The sequence below is a fragment of the Pseudoliparis swirei genome, chromosome 19 (genome assembly GCF_029220125.1).
Source record: "Pseudoliparis swirei isolate HS2019 ecotype Mariana Trench chromosome 19, NWPU_hadal_v1, whole genome shotgun sequence".
In the NCBI taxonomy this organism is placed as follows: Eukaryota; Metazoa; Chordata; class Actinopteri; order Perciformes; family Liparidae; genus Pseudoliparis; species Pseudoliparis swirei.
Genome location: NC_079406.1, coordinates 1,798,854 through 1,818,860, shown reverse-complemented (window position 1 = coordinate 1,818,860; position 20,007 = coordinate 1,798,854). Strand labels below are relative to the sequence as shown.

General features: G+C 41.7%; 2 protein-coding genes and 1 pseudogene across 2 annotated transcripts; 2 read left to right on the top strand and 1 right to left on the bottom strand.

Annotated features, from left to right (window-relative positions):
- Window positions 1–8,362: 8,362 nt before the first annotated feature.
- Window positions 8,363–10,300, top strand: atp6v0e1 (ATPase H+ transporting V0 subunit e1). The gene is made up of 3 exons (XM_056439736.1): window positions 8,363–8,554; window positions 9,182–9,229; window positions 9,872–10,300. Exons 1-3 carry the CDS (start codon window positions 8,451–8,453, stop codon window positions 9,963–9,965), a joined length of 246 nt encoding a protein of 81 aa, XP_056295711.1. The 5' UTR covers window positions 8,363–8,450; the 3' UTR covers window positions 9,966–10,300.
- A 352-nt stretch (window positions 10,301–10,652) lies between these two features.
- Window positions 10,653–15,264, top strand: LOC130209845 (vesicle transport protein SEC20-like; annotated as a pseudogene).
- A 253-nt stretch (window positions 15,265–15,517) lies between these two features.
- nkx2.5 (NK2 homeobox 5) lies at window positions 15,518–18,457 on the bottom strand. The gene is made up of 2 exons (XM_056439733.1): window positions 17,737–18,457; window positions 15,518–17,295 (listed from the first exon to the last, which is right to left on the bottom strand). The coding sequence occupies exons 1-2, from the start codon at window positions 18,107–18,109 to the stop codon at window positions 16,679–16,681; spliced, it is 990 nt and encodes a 329-aa protein (XP_056295708.1). The 5' UTR covers window positions 18,110–18,457; the 3' UTR covers window positions 15,518–16,678.
- Window positions 18,458–20,007: the final 1,550 nt, after the last annotated feature.

The window sequence follows — 20,007 nt, the reverse complement described above, 5'->3', positions numbered from 1 at the left end:
CACATTGACATCAGTTGATATTGAGCCACATAGGTTCAATTAAATGGAAACTTTGTGACCTATAAACCAAACAATAAAGCTGTGTAATCGACCTTGGAAGTAAAAATATAATGTGTATAAAATGTTATTTTTCCAAGTTAATATTGATGTTCTGAACCTCTCATTTCATTAATTTTATCGGGATTACGTCCTTCCATCTTTGTTCAACAGAATCAACAACTTTTGAAAACTTTTTTTGAAACTGTGTTCAAATTTAAGATTTTGCAAAAGAGGAAATGAAAGAAGCGGCTGAAATATGCTGAGTCACCTCTGAGGGAGGAACATTAAAACACACATTAACCTCCGGGTCATGTGACAAACAGCATCCAAGTCACATGACATCAGTTGATATTGAGCCACATGAACATCGTTTCAACTAAAAGGAAACCTTATGATATAAACAAAACAATAAAGCAACGTTTTGTTGTTGTTGTGTTGTCCACCTTGGAAGTCAAAATATAACGTGTATTAAAAAAAATTCTCCCAAGTTAATATTGATATTCTGAACCTCTCATTTCATTAATTTGGGGATTATGTCCTTCAATTTCATTCATCAGAATCAGCAACTTTTTATGCATCGAAATATTTTAAAAGTCAAGATTTTGCAAAAGAGGAAATGAAAGAAGCGGCTGAAATATGCTGAGTCACCTCTGAGGGAGGAACATTAAAGAGGTTTCCCTCTGGAGCGTGAACACACAATGTATGATGTAATCCACGAGGCGTATTACAATCACTGTGTTTGATCAACTCTGTGAGAAAAGCAACAAAAAAAGGGATTTGCATAAAATAAACAAAAACACTGACACAACACAATCTTTAATTCGGTGCCATATGGGTCGAGAGTTATTGCCGATATCGGCGTGTTGCATCACCACCGCCTGGCCCATCAGTGCAGTTGTGTTCAGTGAGTCGTGGAAGAAATCTGAAATCACACTATAACTTACATCTGGCTTCTCGAAGTCTCCGATGGCCCCGGATGACAGTAGCAGGAGCATTCAAAACTTTTAATGAACATCTGTTAAACGTTTAGAAGACATAAAGTGAGTTTTCCTGCAACACATTGAGATTGTAATAGACTAGTAAATTGTTGTTATGTATTTTATTCTGTCAATCGCTGCAATACAATACAATATTATTCTATATAATATACAAAACAGAAAGACTGAAAAGGTATAGGTCGAAGCAAAAATGCTTATAAATTTCTATCCTAAATTATTATAATCAAATAAATCTGAAAATGTATATAAAATAAAGAAAAAGAATAAACAAAATAAAAAATATAATAAATAAAAAAATGAAATAAAACAATTAAATGAAATAAATAAATATCATAAAATAAAACAAATAAAATACATACAATTAATTAAATTAAATTAATGAAATAAATAAATGAACACAAATAACGTCGCAGCGAGCCATAAATTCATCGTTTTGGACGTGTGGCGTCATCGGGGAGCTCAGGTCGATGTGGAGGCCTCTGAGCGAGCAGCAGGAGGAGTGGGTGCACGCCGCGATGGCGCGAGGCCGCGAGCACGAAGGTGTGAGGACCACCTGCACAGAAAACGTCTCTTCGTTCTATATCGGCAGCTCAATTCTTTAAAATAAAACGCGTGGCTTCAAAGTCAACTGCGTCGTGTTTTGGGCTCCGAATATTCTGGTAAAGCTGATTATGGTTATGCAGCCTGGTGCGTGAAACTGAATATTTGTTCTAATTTTCCTGTAGAAAGTCATAAAAAAAGAGGAGATAATGCACATTGACCTCGTGGCAGTGTGTTTTATTGACGTTTATAGCTGCTGAGTTTTTATTCTATGCTCTTGGAGATAATCACTACGATGTTTTTGTGACATTTAGATGGAATGCACAATAGTTTAATATGGCGGACCTCCTCTGAAGATCTTTTTCCTCAAGAATGCTCTATTATGGCACTTATTGCACAACTAAAGATACTGTGATCACACGATTAAATATATTTTGATGCATACATATTATGTATTTGTATTTAATTAAGAAATCCCTGGAGACGAAGGTCAACATAGTTTTTTATTTTGTAATAAATTTGCAAACATTTCTACATTTCTGTTTTTTTCTGTCAAGATGGGGTGCTGAGTGAACATTAATGAGAAATAAAATGAACTTTATTGATATTAGCAAATGGCTTCAATAAAACAAAGAGTGAACAATTTTAAAGGGGTCTGAATACTTTCCCCATACCTACTGTACATTCTACACAATACATTCTATATATATATACTTACATAAATATATATATATATGTGTATATATATATACATATATAAATACATATATATATATACATTTCCACGAGCTCTGATGAAGACCATCACATATTTTCTTCGCTCTGCCAACTGACAGAATGTTTATGAACATAAATACTGTAAGGATTGGCGTGTTGGCTAGCGTGTGCTTTAACCGCAACACGTTATCACAGGCGCGCAATTTTTATGAAAGCAGGATATTATTTTCCCCATTACTGATAAAGAGGAGATTGTTTTGAATGTCAGAGTTTAAAGTTATTTGCTTATATTTGATATCATTCCTTCCCCTCTCACTCCAAATACAATCAATATTATGTAAATATGAAGCTTTTTTAATTTCCTCTCTTCGTCTATAAGTGTTATGATTAATTTCAGAACTGTTTCTTTACACAATCTGGGCTGTTGTTGCCCGAGGTGAAACACTTCTGCTTTTAATTAAAGATAAGACAAAGGACAGGTAAATGATTTTTAACCATTTCATAACTTTGACTGCAAAAAATGACCCGTAAGAGGACGTCCTTATTGCTGGAATAACACAATGTGTCAGTTGTAGGTTATGGAAAAAAACACGGCCGGGAAAAGATCAAAGAAAAGTAAATGTTAAAGGAAACCACTTATTTTAGGTGTTTATGTTTCACTGTGTGATGGAATACATGAGGGGATGTGTGTGTGTGGGGGGCGGTTCTCTGAATCGATATGAATTGGCCAAAAGAGAGAGAGAGTTGCACCACGCCTAGAAAAAGGGCGAGAGAATACAATATAGAGGTGTGTGTGGGTTTGTTTATTGTAAAAATTAAAGTTTATTAGGAATGTCCCCGCCGGAGAATTTACATAGTCGAAACTGATCGATCAATTCTATAACGCACATCGATCTTGCTCTGTTTACATGTGGCTGTTTAGCTGTTGTTCCAGAATAATGTAGATGGTGTGTGTGTGTGTGTAAAAGCTTTTCTGTCTGCTGAGATTATTCTTTGATTAATTAACAGTTTCCTCTTTATTTATTCCAGGAATTCCGATTTTTTTAATGCAGTTTTGAGTTAAAGTTGGATGAGTTTTGTGAGAAGGCGTGGCCACGTTCCCTGGTGGTTAAAATGTGCGGTCGTATACGTTTTAATACGATTTTTTACCATTAATATTTAGCATTAAAAGACAGAGAGAAAAGCTCTAACCTCACGGCTGACGGCAAAAAAAGAAAATACACACGCAACATAAAAATAGTTTACGGTATTAATAATACATTATTATTATCCGCTGCGTTTTAACCATAATATAAAATGTTTACTCGATGATATTTAGCGACGCATTTTTCATACTTCCTTTCTACTTTGCGAGATCTTTAAATATTTTATTTGGTTTGACAACATTAAGTAAAAACACACACACAAAAAACTATAAAATGATAAAATATTGAGAAAAAAGTTAAAATAAATAAATTTTCTGTTGGATCAACATCTTAATAATCCAAGAATGACATCAATACTAATTGATATGTAGTCTCGCCCCCCCCCCCCCTCCACCCACACACACACACACACACACACACACACACACACACACACACACACTGACTTCACTTGTTCTGCTCCCTGCGGTAAAATTCTGCTGCGTCAGCGATTTATATAGTTTAACTGAGAATGCTTCTTCTGAATCCCCTCCAAGCTCATTTAGAGTGAGTACACACACACACACACACACACACACACTGAGAAGCCCTGTTGACGGGTGATCCCTCACAATGCTTTTCTTTCCTGAGAGGACGTATCCATCAGTAAAGCATCTGAAGTTGGCGTGGGGGTGACCAGAGGCAGCTGAGCTGGATTCGGGAGGCTGTTGGAGTTCAACACTTTATTATCGCTCACAATATTCAATAAGTGCACTTTCCACGGCGTCAGCGCCATCTTTAAATCACCCGGAACGTGTTTTGTGTTCTACGTTATTGGCCCTTTGTGCTTAAAGCTTCAGAGAGGCAGCGATGCAGCAGAGTGACCTCATGCAGCATTTTCACTCAATGTGTGTGTGTGTGTGTGTGTGTGTGTGTGGTCACTGAGCCATGACTAATGAGTCCTGCCCTTTGAGAGGGGATTTCTTTATTCTCTTTTCCCAGCACATGCAGCTCGAGTATTGAGACGCTTTATATTCTGTATATTTCTTTAACTATCGGCACATGAGACGATGTTAAACCTGGTTTAATAATGAACGATAATTTATGTAGATTATATCGGTTTTTTGTGCGCTCTCGCCAAATTCCCCTCTTTTAGTTGCGCGGCTGGTTCTGTGGAGGTTTGATTGAATCCTCGGCCTCTGATTGGCCGTGGCCCTCGTTGCCAGATTGTCGGAAAAGTCTGGAAATCAATCACAGCTGAGAATGTCATCGACGTGGGATTCACCGGCATATGTATAATATATCAAAGTCAAAATATGCACGGCTGCATGTTATCGGGAATATCAGAATCAGAAGGAGAAGCATTCACTGCGAAGTGTGTTGGATATACGAGGACTTTGTCTTGGCGGGTGCAAAACATTGGACAATAAGACGAATGAGACAATACATTAGTGCAAAACTCCTTTTTTTGGTGAATATTTGCGGTGCGTTGACATAGTCAGAGTCGATGTCACTCTGCACAACGGACTCGGTCATCTATTTATCATAATCCAAAAGCGTTCATCCATATAGCGCCTGATAATCTTACATTATTAAAGCCCCATAATGTAGTTTTTCCCTTTTAGCGCCCCCTTTAGTTTTGGAGGTATTTAACGTTTACTTCAGTGTGGTAAATACCCAGTTACGATAGATGCAGCCTCGCATACACTTGTATTGATGACCAGACGAAGTCAGAAACCAAGAAATGATGTCAACCGATAAGGTAAGAATATTCAAAGATTTTACATAAATATGACTGCATAGTTTTATTCATTGTGATATTGGAGATGAATGCTAACATAACCAAAAGAATGATAACATTTAGATTCGATGAAATGCCGATCGCGTTTTCAGCCTATATACGTTGTTTTCTAAAGGTTTGAATGTGGAGTACGTGTGATCGAATACAATATTGTTGACGACACCAAAAAGCTACATATTCATAATTTACATTGGAATGTGTAATTCATAACAAGAGACTTCGCTTGCTTCGCCCTGATACTGTAGCTGCGAGCGTGGACTGGCACTATATGACATTGCGTAATCACTGCTAGAAAGCAGGTCGAAGTACATCCACCCCGGATCGGGCGGCTCCAGAATCCTACATAGCGGAGTTATTTCCCCACAGACCCCCGATGGCAATGGCGGAGGCACAAATCGCCATATTAAAAGTCATTGTAGCGGCACAATTTTTTTCAAGCTGTTATTTTAAGGTACAATTGTTGCATAATGTTACTTTAAACCACCTTTATATGAAGGTTGGTGTTCTGCCTTCATGTTTTTGAAGTTTTTCTCGGGTGTTTTTTCACTGCTTCTCGTCTAAATCTCAGATGATTTTGAATTAATTCAGTCCATAAATCAGCTTTTTCTCAGGAGCCATTAAAGATGTCAAATATACTGACGGAGCCAGCGTGTTACTGAATGAAGCTTCTCATTAACAGTAGTGCAACAGGTTGGGGCGGTTAAATACTCAATATAAATCATAAGTTCTCTTTTAAATATTTGTATGAGTAGTATGTATAAAATAAATACTCACAATTGTACATAACATATAACATATTTACACCATTTAAACCCCCACATGTAACCCTCCTCATGCCATAGTATGAACATTTCCTGAACTTTTGTTTAAATCTTTCTTGTTTTTGCAAACACATACAGGAATGGAGAGTAATACCACCACCGAGAAGGTGCTGAGTCATTTGAAATATTGTTGGGCGGAGAGATTTGTGGCTGAAATGACATTAAAAGCGTTGGAAAAAGGGACAAACGTTGCATTTCTGGCGGGCGTCATGTTTCCACCACTCACGACCGGAGCCGGAGCTCATAAATATCTGTGACTCTAAGAGTAATTCATCCCGGGGACGGATGTCGATCGTAACCTTTCCCACTGGAGACAAAAGCCAGATCTTAATGTGTGTTCGTGTTCCACATCCTGTCGCCTGCATCATCGAGATACAATGTATTATAGGACATATAAACAATTGAAATGCATTGTTTTTACTTCAAATGGCCATCTGTGATTATTGTACGGTTGCAGAGAATAATGTTCATATTATCATTTTTCTTCTATTATTACCTTTGCATTGAAAATGCGGAAGGTAATGTTTTGATCGCTGTGTATTTATTTATTTATTTATTTGTATGCGTGTTATTCACATAAGTAAAAAGTATTAAACCGAATCGCATGCAATTTGGTGGGATGATTGGGTATTATCCGGGGACCATTTGATTAGATTTTGGGATCGATCGGGTCAAAGGTCAAGGTCAAGGTCATGAAAAGGTCAACATCTTCTTTTTACAATTTATATCCAATTGGCATGCAAATAATGCCAAAATGTTCATAATTCAATGCCCAATCTTGTGACATGCGAAGGTATGCGCTCTACAGAGTGCCCATTCTAGTTTCTTATTTTTTGGAGAGAAAGAGTAAAATTAACTTCCTCATGATGAGGATGCTGCTGACATCTGCCTGCACATTACCTCTGACACACACACACACACACACACACACACACACACACACACACACACACACACACACACACACACACACACACACACACACACACACACACACACACACACACACACACACACTGGAAGCCACAGCAGACAGAACACTCAGGGAGGTCAGAGGTCATCCATGAACCATTTAACAAAGCCAACTCTTTGAATAATAATCAGCCTCCGTGACTTGGCAGAGTGGTGGAAGTAAAAAAAAAAAAAAAACTTTTGACTTTGAATTTAAATGAAAAATATATTAGTCTGCAGACGGCGGACCAGATCATTAAATCTTCCCCTCAGGATTATGAAATACACAAAACATATTATTCATCTTCATGAGAGAGGGACACTTTTGACCTTGGCCACTTCTTGTTCTTTCTCGGGTCACATGTTGTTCTCTCTCTCTCTCTTTCTATCTATTTCTATCTCTCTCTCTCTCTCTCTCTCTCTCTCAAACATGACGTCAGTAAACAGCTGGACTAGGCTTTGAAATCACGGATTTCGGGAATTTGTGTTTGTTTATTTTTTTGGAAACGTCGGACCAGTTGTGACGTAATATTTTCAGTTGTGGTTAATTTATCACCAAACAACGTCAGGGGACAAACACCGTCATGACTCATGACCTGTTTGTCTGACGCTGCGGGTCAGAGGAGAAGGAGCTCGAGGTGCACCCGTTTGGTGGCGCGAGGAGCACTGCGCGGAGGAGGAAGTGGAGGAGGAGCGGCGCGGCGGGGGCGCGGAGGGGCGCGGCTGGGACGCGGCTGGGGCTCGTGAGCGCCGCGGAGCATGTCGGGGCGAAATTCTCACAAGAACTCCAATAAATGTCCCGACAGATATCCAAACACATTTGGGAGGACTTGATGACAGAGACTATTTTTATTCTTAAATACTTATTTATGAAGAAAAAAGTGTCTCCAGCAAAAGCACACTTTTCTCATCCAGGGCAAAATGGCTGGTGCTTGAGCACCACTAGGGCTCTATCTGTGCACGTGCGTGTGTATATATATATGTATATATACGTATATATATATATATATACGTATATATATGTAAATATGTATATATATACATATATATTAATATATATATAGACATATATATATTCTGATTAAAATGATCTTTTGCAACATATTCTAACAGCACCTGTTGCTTATGTGGTATAAGAGCATTTTGTAATGTAATAAATGACCGCTAGATGGCGCTGTTTACCACAGACTGAATCTTCCCCCCAAAAAGTATAATATTAACATTATACGAGCTAATTTAAATTTTTTTCCCCCCCAATGAATGTAAATAAAAAGAAATAAACCCCAGTTAAATAGTCCGTGTTGCCTCTCTTGTTTCCTTGACCCAGATGGTGTGTCACTCGGACTTCCTCCTCCCGGGCTGCTGGTCACGTGACGCTGGCGGTTCCTGTCTGGCAGCTGAGGACTGAAGTCGTGTGAAGTTCGGACCTGTGCGGCTGCTCTCCTTTGTGATCGGACCCATGGCGGAGCTCGGCTTTGTGGTGGCCGTGTCCGTGGTGACCCTGTTCTGGGGCATCGTGGGCGGCGTGGTGCCCTGGTTCATCCCCAAAGGACCCAACCGAGGGTGAGCCGCTAGCTTCGCGTTAGCTTCCGGTGCTACGAGAAAGTTAGTTAGTCCCGTGACTCTCATCGGATACAATGTATCCGATTTATACAATGTAGCGTTATATACACTTTAAACGTGTTTAAAATGTCTCCGCGTCACTTGAGGAATGTATGACATGTGAACTTTGTGAACTTAATTAGCTAAGAATTACAAAAGTATAAGTGTGAGCTAACTGAAGCCGAGTAGCACTTTACTCTTTGACATCTGGTTGCTATTTTTTTTATTTAAAACTTTATTTAAAAAGCTGAGTCCAGAGATTAAACATCTATTTTTCGAGGGTGACCTGGACAGCAACATAAGAAACACACAGAACACTGTTAAAAAGAAGAAGAAAAGTTAAGAGACAGTAACATAGCCGAGTTAATATAAGACATTTTGACATCTATATAGTCTATTTATATATATATATTAAAATACCTATGTAAATATACTCTATCTGTGTAAATGTGCAGAGAGAAACTTCCTTTATTTTCCTGTGTCACCCGCGTCACGAGCTCGAGCTACTTTAAGTCTACGGTGCATTTAAACCCATTTATAGATATGTTAATAGAGATAATATGTTAATATATGATGTTTCTCCCACAGGGTGGTCGTCACCATGCTGGTGCTGACTGCTGTCTGCTGCTACCTGTTGTAAGTAGAGCCAGGATTCCTTTAACATGATCACCAATACCATATTTAATCAAACACAAGGGCCAGTAAGAATCTGATTAATCCATTGCCATACAATTAATTGTCATTTATTTTGTATATCAATAAATCATTTAATTAATTTAATAAGAAAAAATGCCTTTTTTATTTTCTTGTTCTTATTAAATCATGTTGAACTGTTGTAGATGCCGCCTTAGGCTTTAAAAAACTTTAATGGCCGTTTTTCATCATTATTTTCTCACATAACATTTGCCTGCAACATTTAATAATGTACATCATAACCTTTTAGAATAGCCGACACTGTGGAGACCATTGTCTCTCCTCTTTTACTCCAAATGAATGCGTGCACAATATTTAAATAATACAACAAAGCGTGTTACTACTGTGATGCATCCTTATAGGAGTTCTGTCCTATAAGTTATTTATATTCACAATTAGGTGCAGGTGTGCCTCAGGTGTCATGTTGCATGTCAGATGGGCAACACAGCAGAGCAATGGAGCTGAGTTATTTCCCCAAAATGATGAAACTGTTGACATTTCTTTACAGAATGAGAAATAATCCAAATTATTTTAAAGGATGTGTTTTTAACTGCACGTGATCTAATTATCCTCTCTGTCCATCAGCTGGTTGATAGCAATTCTGGCCCAGCTGAACCCACTTTTTGGACCCTCTCTGTCCAATGAGACCATCTGGTACCTGAACTACCACTGGGAGTGACCCGGGCGACGCGGCGGCGTTCCAAGAGATGTTTCTTCTTATTTCATGCACAGATTAATTCCTGCTGAATGGCCTTAAGCTCCTCAGACTCCTGTGTGATTACTGAGTGGCGTCCACGCTGGTGCCTTGTACAAAATGTTTCCCAAAGGACTTCTGAGAGATCTCACTGGATGTGCCTTACTTTAAATTAAAAACAACCTTGTCTTATGGTTTGTATGTTATGTATATCTGGTTTATTGCTGTTGTTAATATACATTGATGTGCCTTGTGATGTGTGTTCGTGATGATGTAATGCATTCCTTAGTTGTCGTATAATAAACCAAAAATCAACACCACTGGTCCATAACTTTTTTAATTATATTGCCTATTATAAAAGCTCAGCTTTTAAGTCTTGACTAATTTTCTGAGTCAGTAGTGTCATCGTAGATAAGATAATTTCTCTTCGAGTTATGTTGCATTACTTTATTGATAGTACCATATGATGTCATGATTAGGCTATATTATATACAGGTATATAATGTGTTTTAGACTTTATATGAATTATATTTCTTTATTTATTCTTTCATATTGTGTGTTATTCAGGTTTGTTTGTTTTTTGTACCATAAAGTGTAAGTGTCGTTCTTATGGTCAAAGTCCAAAGTCCGCGTTCAAAACGGGCTTCCGGCTCGCCGTAGTTTGAGCCGCCCGCTTCGGCAACATGGCGTCCTCAGACGTCCACCTGCGAATATGTGAACAAGAAATACTCAAATATGACCTGGAAGTCAAAGCTCTCATCCAGGTGCGAGTATTTATTTGGTAAGATCACTCGGTGCCACGTCGAAACACGCCGGTCGTTGAGCTTGTCACGCGGAGGAATCGTGCCGTTGTTCGGTAGCATTTACTGCTATCAGCCGGTGAACCGGGAGCTCGAGCCGCTCTGCAGAGCAACCGGGCTCTGACGTAATCTCTAATATGTGAATAAAGTCCTCACCGGTAAGGTAATTGTACACCCGGTAAAAGAAGACGAACGTTACCGGTGTCGGAGATCAATAATTAAAGATGACGTCAGTGAGCGGTCACTCATATTTAAACAGATTTCCAGAATCAACGAGATTTACGTAAAATATTTTCAAATTTGTTGCTGAATTATTTGGATTTGTTTACCTTTCTTTAGTATATTTTGTAATAAATCGTAAATTATCGCTTTTCTATTGCAAACTGGTACAAATTAAATAAACTTAATAAAAATGTTTTATTCCCACTGATTATTTTCTTGATTGATTTAGCAACTTAATCATTACATTACATGTCATTTGGCTGACGCTTTTATCCAAAGCGACTTACAATACTGTTACATTCATTCACTGTAGACGCAGCTACAGGGAGCAACTCAGGGTTAAGTGTCTTGCTCAAGGACACATCGACTAGGGCGGGGATTGAACCTCCAACCCCCTGATTGAAAAACGGACCTGCTACCCACTCACCCATACTCAATTAACGTTAGTCGATTAAAAGACACATCGGTTATTGGTTGAAAGTAATTATTTAAAGCAGAAATTCTAATTATGTTTCAAATTCCCTCATTTCTATGTTTTATCTCGTTTCCCCACCGAAAACAAAGACCCTGAAGGCCTCTTTGGACTGTGGGAAATTGAGCTCAATCAATAATTGCAAGTCGAGAGATGCTGTATCTTCTTAGCACATTTAATATCCCATGTAGTGACAGATTATTCCCAATATTTCACTGACATTGCAGTATTAAATGAGTGCACCATGGCCATCACTATCCTCTCCTGGCGACAGCGACGTAAACACACGCCCGGTCCTCGCCCCATGTCCATCTCTCCAGGACATCGCTGGGAGCTCGGGCCCTCGAAGCAAGCTGACGGAACTCAACGCAGATTTGAAAAAGAGTTTCCACCATCTCAGGTTGCTGATTCGGGTGAGAAAAGACTCTCTTTTTAAACTTCTCAACATGACGGAGCCCGGGACCGTGATGCTCAACGGCTCCGACATGTTTTGTGCCCCTCTGACAGGACTTTGAGCAGATGGCTATGGAGCAGGACAAAGAGTCAGACAAGCAAGCTGTGATCAGGCAGGTGGAGGGACACAGGAAACAGAAGCTCAGGTAAAGTCTATGCATCCAACTCCCTGACTTGTAACATTAATTACATTAAAAAAGGGTTTAGAATTCATGAAAAACATACGGGAGGTCTAATAATCCACTGCCAGCTCTTTCCAAACTTAGTCTATTATTTCAGTGTTATTTCAACCTTCTTAAATGTGTATAAAGTCTACTTAATGACTATATTAATATGTGTTATGTCTGTTTTTTGCAGTAACCAGACGGGCTGGAGGAAAGCCAACATGGCCACCAAACTGTCCATCGTCACTCTGGAGAAGCTCTTCTGAGCGGAGCAGGTGTGAGGCCCAGGTGGAGCGAGCCGCTTCCTGTTCAACGAGACGGGGGATTAACTCCCAACAACACACCGAATCCTCCACCATGATACTGTTGGAGCTTTTTATTTTGACGTTTGTATTTAGTTTTATTGTAAAGTAATATTGATTATTCATGTCTTTTTTAGGTTTTATTTTGATATGTTAGAAGAGCTTTTTTCTTATCATAGTTTTAGTTTAGTTCATTGTGATTGTTGTTTAAATATATTTAATTTTAGGATTGGTTCACTGATTGCGTAACACTGGTGATATGGAGCTGAGGGTAGCTTCAGGACCAGCATGCACCTGGGTGGCCAATGTTTTTTTTTACCAGCACACGGAAGGCAGTGTCAACATTTTGTTTGTTTTGTAAATAAATTATAAAAAATAATGACATACGGAAATTAACATTACTTTATTTTGGCTGCGTCAACTCAAAACCCCCCGCGGTGCGTCAGTGGCCATCTGATTTATAGTTTTATCTGATTTATATAGTATTATTTGATTTATTCAGACAAATGGCCACGACAGTTATATTTAGAAAGAAGAATTGTTTTTACATCCTTCTCGTTTATTCATTTATTTATTGATAGAATACATGCATTTAGTTCCAGGACTCTTCTGGTTGTACCTCAGGAAGATGACCAAGGAGGACCTGGGCCAGACCTCCAGTGACATCACAGAGAACCTCATGTCGGCGGATGATGGCGCAGCACGGCGAGGAGACGTGACGTCACTGGGTAACTGTAACTGTGTTCTCTTTTCTTTGATAACACGATGGGCATTTATTTACTCAACAGGTGTGTCGAGGCCATTTGTTCAATAAGTCAAAAACAAACAGAAATCAAAGATTTTGTTGTTTTACGCAGACAAAAGAAAACGTTGTCGATTCAGGATTCAGTTATTCTGATCATTTATTTAACTTTAACAAAACAAGCAAAGAAAGAAAAGAACAAAGGAACTCCTAACGCTGCCTCTCCATGGTCCTACCCAGGTGCATGCTGGTCCTGTACCTGCCTCCTCCTACATATAACCCAGGTGCATGCTGGTCCTGTACCTCTCCTCCTACATATAACCCAGGTGCATGCTGATCCTGTACCTCTCCTCCTACATATAACCCAGGTGCATGCTGGTCCTGTACCTCTCCTCCTACATATAACCCAGGTGCATGCTGGTCCTGTACCTCCTCCTACATATAACCCAGGTGCATGCTGGTCCTGTACCTCTCCTCCTACATATAACCCAGGTGCATGCTGGTCCTGTACCTCTCCTCCTACATATAACCCAGGTGCATGCTGGTCCTGTACCTGCCTCCTCCTACATATATCCCCAGGTGCCCACAGTGTTACCCAATTAGTGAACAAATGAACAATCAAAAGACTTAAATATATCTAAACGACAATGAATTAAACTAAACTAAAACTATCATAAGATAAATAATAATAAACCTTTTTTTAAAACAATAATCCTCCTGCGCGTGCCGAGGACACGGAACTCTAAAACCGTCACGGCCATCGACTTCAGATTCAGGGATTCCGTCCGTTCACGTGTGAAATGTGCGTCTCTCTCTTGTTCCGCAGCCACCTCCTCGAGGACGATCCACGAGACCGATGAGGAGTTCAGGGCCGTGGCGGGGACCGTCCAGCTGGGGAGGAAACTCATCACCAAGGACAACCGGCGAGAGCTCACGGACAAGCTGCTCCTCCTCCTCGCCACCGTCCTCTACATCCTGAAGAAGAGGCTGCTCCCCTTCCTGTAGCCCAGGTACACCTCCCGGAGGAACAACCCCGGCATGCTGCGTGTCGTATTACACACACACACGCACACACACACACACACACACACACACACACACACACACACGTGTCTGGCCCGTGGAATGTGGACGGCTCACTCTGCTGAAGCTCGACGCCGCCGAGGGTGAACTATCGTCCCCGGAGGGTGAAGAGGAAGCCGGTGTTGTTGTGTTTTCGTGGAAAAAGAAAACATGAAATGACACCCATGCGTCGGCACGATGCTGCGCGTCGCTTTTAATGACATCATTTATTTTTTGACATTCCTGTGGAAGACATCCGGTACGGTTTAGTTTTAATAATGATGTAAACACAAAACAAGTGGCGCTATTCATTTCAGTTCATTCGGCTGTTATTGTGGCCTGCGTGTCGTTGAAGCAGTGTTATTGTAGCGTACAATAGTTTTTAAATGATCAATCAACTGTTAAATGTCACAATATTAAGGACGTATATTATGGGAAATATATAAGGACACAGTCCTTCGTGTATTTCTCACTAACGGATGTTTTCACCGAGCAGTTCTTTGTTTAATTTCCATGTATACGGTTTAGTGTGAGGTATAATTCACGACAGCTTCATAGTGACTTAACACTTATTACCAATACAGTAAAGGACTTTTAACTTTGAAAATGAGCCCGACTGTGTGTTCAGAACGGTTTTTTTCTTCTTGTGCATGTTCACTTACCCTTTTCTCCAACAAAAAAGAAGAAGTAAAAACACAACTTGTTTGCACACCTCTCTCCATCGCCAGTCGGGGGGAAAAAACTCGGAGCAGCAGCCGAGTTCCTCACGGAGACGCAGCAGCGGGCATCCCTGTTCTGCCTTTCTTCAGATAAGACCCGGAAAAGCAGATTATTCCGACCCGTTTCCCCCTCTCCCTTTCCAGGGGGGGCGCGAGGGTGAGAGGGGGGGGGGGATATTTTTAGGTTCGTCCGGCGCCGTTATCTGACGTTTCCTTTTCAACACCTCGGAGGAGAGGGTGGCCAGAGGAGAGCTGTATACATGACCTTGCTACTAACCCATGGCATTCTGTTTGGAGTCACGTCCGTATTGATCGGCAATAAACATAAAGCCTGCCGGCTCGGTGTCGGACGTGTTTTGGTGTTTTAAAGTGAGATGAGAGATGAGAGATGAGCGACTCCACCGGTGTGAAATGGTGGCAGTGGAGCTGACGGCGAGTTCCTGCACACCTAGACGAGGCCTCTGGCTCTCTCCGGAAGCCAATTGGACTATTCTGGCATTCGGCACCGTGATAGTGTCAATCAAAGTGTCAATGGAGCGTAAACAGCACCGCACCGGTGCCACGAAGAACCACACAGAACCACACAGAACCTCTCAGCGCCGACGTTGTTGTATATCTTTATTTAAAAGGGATCACTCTACGTTAAAACATAAATGTCTCCATGTGATGCACCAGATTGTAGGATTCAGATAATTAGCGTCTGCAGTCCCTCGACAGACCATAATAAACATAGAACAATAACACACATAAGACACATTAGTGTTGTATCTGACAGTTGAATATCGCTGTGAGCCCACCGTGTGGAACTCGATGACTTCTCAAACACAAGACCATTTATATATTTTTTCAAAACAAGAGTCTTTAATATTCAAGTTTACTGTCCAACAATAGAGTGATATCTTGAACGTGTCATATTTACAAGTACAGAGAAAAGGTAAGATTGTTCAGTAAATGCTTGCACACAAAATCCAGTAAATGAAAATCAAAACTTGTAGTTTCACTGAATTGAAAACCGCATTTGTTCATCTCGTGTAACAACACTGCGTAGAGGTCAAGGTCACGGCTCACAGCCATCTGTCTCAGCAGCTGAAACACGCGTGTGCGGCGCGACTGACAGCCGGTTGTTAAAAGTGTAAACTTTTTACAACCTTTTAACCTCGGCGGAGCTTATTGAAGGAAGCGTCCTAATAGCCACTTCAACATTTTAACTGGACACAAACCACATGAGGCCTGACATGTTATGGTCCAGTTCAACCATTATGTGACCTTATAGTTCACTATTACATAATATATACTGTTGGTGTATTTGGATTGAGAGCCAGAGGCAGTTATTACGTGAAACAACTTTAAGCATTTTAATTAAATAGTTGCATGTCATGAATATTAACAAATAATAATATTAATACTAATAGTAGCCTTGTATAATTAATCATTGTTGTCTTAACTTACAATTTGTCTATTTTTCTATCGTAGCACACTGAAATTACTGTCTTAATTTTAGTGGTGAAATATTGAGACGTGAAGAAAAAAAACATTAATAAAATTAAAGTTGTTATAGTTTTGACATTTCTAATTTACACAATTGTGTTTGCCAACTTTAGTTTTTTGTTATCACTGAAATAAATAGATTATTCAGACACAAAAATTGTGCTAAAAAACAAGCAACAAACTAAACAAAAGTAATTAAATATAAGAAGTTACACAAACTCCGCAAAGTCATAATTGCATGCAGTCATAATAATAATTCAACTCATCTGATATGTTACCATGTCCTAATGCCATGTAACGAGGACACCCCGTTACCGGAGGAAAACGAGTTCTGGACGTTATTCAGGTCCCCGACCCCGAAGTGGTGGCCGTAGGTCCCGGTGCCGGGGGGGCCCTGCATGGTCTGCATCGCCGCTGCGGGGTAACTACACGCATAGTTCGTGTTGCAGCCGGCCCCGCTGTAGTTACTGAAGGCCGGGTAGTTGTTGTAGGAGAAGTGGCCGAGGTGCCCCATACTGTAGGACGGGTTGTAGGCGGCGGTGTCGGCCGCCAGGCAAGGCTTCCCGTCCCGCACCAGCACCGGCACCGACACCCTCCTGGGCGGCGGCAGGGACACCATCTCCAGGCTCTGGTCCTGCCGCTGCCGCTTGCACTTGTACCTCCGGTTCTGGAACCAGATCTTCACCTGGGTCGGGGTGAGCTTGAGGGCCCCGGCCAGGTGGTCTCTCTCCGGGGCCGACAGGTACCGCTGCTGCTTGAAGCGGCGCTCCAGCTCGTACACCTGCGCCTGCGAGAAGAGCACGCGCGGCTTCCTGCGCCTGCGGGGCTTGGCCCGGTTCGGGTCGTCGGGTTTCAGGTCCTGCAGGGGCTCGTTCGGGGGACTGAAGTCTCCTGGTCACACGAGAAAGAAAGAAAGAAAGGATTAAATATATATAAATAATAATATATCTATATCTGGAAAGGTCACCTGTTAACAAAGGGGCTGGATGGATATTTATGTTTCCACCATTAGGCCTAAATGTTCACTATAGACCAATAATAATAATAATAACAATAATAGGATCATATTCTGTATCACATTTTATACTGTACATTAATTTGGGACAATTCTACCAACGTTGTTTATTCCGTTCCCGTGATGCGTTCAGTGTGTTTTGAGAAAGACAAAATCTAGCAGGCCAGACAATAAAATGATAACTGTTATATTTGTTGAACTGTAATCCACCAGAGCCAGCCAATAAGAGTGTCTCCTGCATGCGTTCTGCTTTGGTGGAGATGTGGCCCGCGGGCCTCGTCGGGGCCCCAGGCCTCACGTCACGGTGTCCTCCTCACCCTTTCTGCGTTTGGCCTCCAACGCGTCTGCTCCGCCATCCTTCACCACGTCCATCTCCAGCAGGGACTTCCCATACATGGCGAAGTTCACCGCGTTGTGGCCTCTGCCGGATCTGGACTCGTGGAGGTCTTCTCCAAACAGCGAGGCGGCGGCGGCGGAGGACGACATGTCCGGGAGAGGCTCCTGCTTCAGGCGGGCCAGCATGCAGGAGGAAGAGGAGGAAGAAGAGGAGGAGGAGGTCGGCACCGCGCAGCAGTCCATACGAGAGGAGAAGTCCAGAGACGAAGACACCGTCACGTCATGACAGTGCTCCAGGTTTAATATATCCTTCACGGAGAAGGGAGTGGACGTGCTGCCGGGGCTGGGAAACATGGCCAAGAAGTGGAAGAACAAAATAAACTATTAACCTGTCACATGCACGTGACGGAGAAGACGTCAACACACTCCCTCTCCTTCCTGGCAATATTTACTGGTTTAAGTATTCGTTTGGCGCAGCAGACTGACCCGGGCTGAAGTGTGCATTTTGAATGTCAACTCTATGTCTGCACACTTTTTTTTCTTTCTTTTCTTGGCCTCCCTCTCCTCCCGGTGACGCGGGGAGGGGTGAGCCAGTGGGACCCTCTGCGTGGAGCCGCTGGTCCTCCCATTCCGTGACGCATGGCGATGTCTGGTGCACACGTTCAATCACACGTGTACCACACCACCAGATTATTATATGTCCAGGGTGGATTAACTTGCTGGAAGCCGCCATGAGCTTCACGGGTGGAAATGATATCATGCATTGTTTTAAGACTTGTTTAAAAAACTCCATTTCCGGTTTTTCTTCAGTCATTACGCACACTCCAGTTTACATGCAGTCAACTCTACAAGCCCAGTTTGGACAGATGTTTACACACATGTTCAAGTACCAAGAGAAATGATCTATAATAGTGTCATGAGTCCAGCGTGCATCCTTTAGCTCACTGAGGAATTATAAAAGGGTTTGATGTGTCTGATAAGCCTGATCGTGCACGCGCACGCATGTGTGTGTGTGTGTGTGTGTGTGTGTGTGTGTGTGTGTGTGTGTGTTTGGGGTGTCGGCCCCGTCCCTCATCCGACGGGAAGCGGAGCAGACAACAGGTTGCCGGGTCCCTCAACACGGAACCCGAAACCAGGAGCGACGCACTCTGCTGTCTGCCCCCCGAGAGACGCTGGAGCCACTGGCCGCGCTATCAGCGCGCGATAACAGACGACAACAAACCCGCACACACACACACACACACACACACACACACACACACACACACACACACACACACACTGACACACTCCCACCCACGCTGCAGGGCCCTGAAGATGTGTCACTTATGACACCCACGCTTTGAACCCATTAAACAGGCAATTTAGCAAATTTCACAGACTTCTTGTGAGTTCTTCTTCACTCCAGTGAAGAAGACTCTTCTCTCTCTCCTCGTGCATCCTTAATGAGATGTCGTCAAATAAAACACGCAATCACGAAAGTATGGATGACAAAAGTACAACTCATTTCTCCAGACGGGCAGTAAAATGGAGACGACTGTGCGTAAAGACGCACTCACGTGCGTGTTCGTCTGTGTGTGTGTTCGTGTGTGTGTGTGTGTGTCTCTGTGTGTGTGTGTCCGCCGCTGCACCGTTGGCACTAAACCCGCCATTAATGCCTGTGGAGCCGGTCACAGGAGACAGACAGTATTATCGTTTGTTTTATCTCCAGCGCGAGGCCGCCGCCGCCCCGGTCCCCCTCGCGTCTCCGACCCGGCGCGGCGGTGTTTATAGTTTCAAAGACTCTATTTGTGCGCCTCAGAGCTGATGAATGGCCGCGCGCTCCTTCTCGGGCCGCAGCGAGAGTCAACACTGGCCCGGGCTCTTTGCTGTAATAATTGGCGAAATAAAGTAAACGCAAGGGGGAGGGGGGAGGGGGGCACGAGAGTAATGTGTTCGTCGTGATGGATTCCCACTGCTTACACTGTAACGTTGTGATTCTCAGCCTCGTTTCAGTGACGTAACCCCTGAGCAGTGCAAAGCGTTTTGGATTGAAAAAAAGTTGATGTGATACGCGGCATTTTGCATATAATATATAATATAAATATACAATTCAGTTTATGAACTTAGATGTTATTGAATATTTATTAAATAACTATTTTCAAAGGCTTTTAAAAAATATATTTAAAAACAATCTCAAATCTATATTTAAAATAGAAATCTAAGTTCATAAACTGAATTGTATATATATATATATAATTCAGTTTATGAAC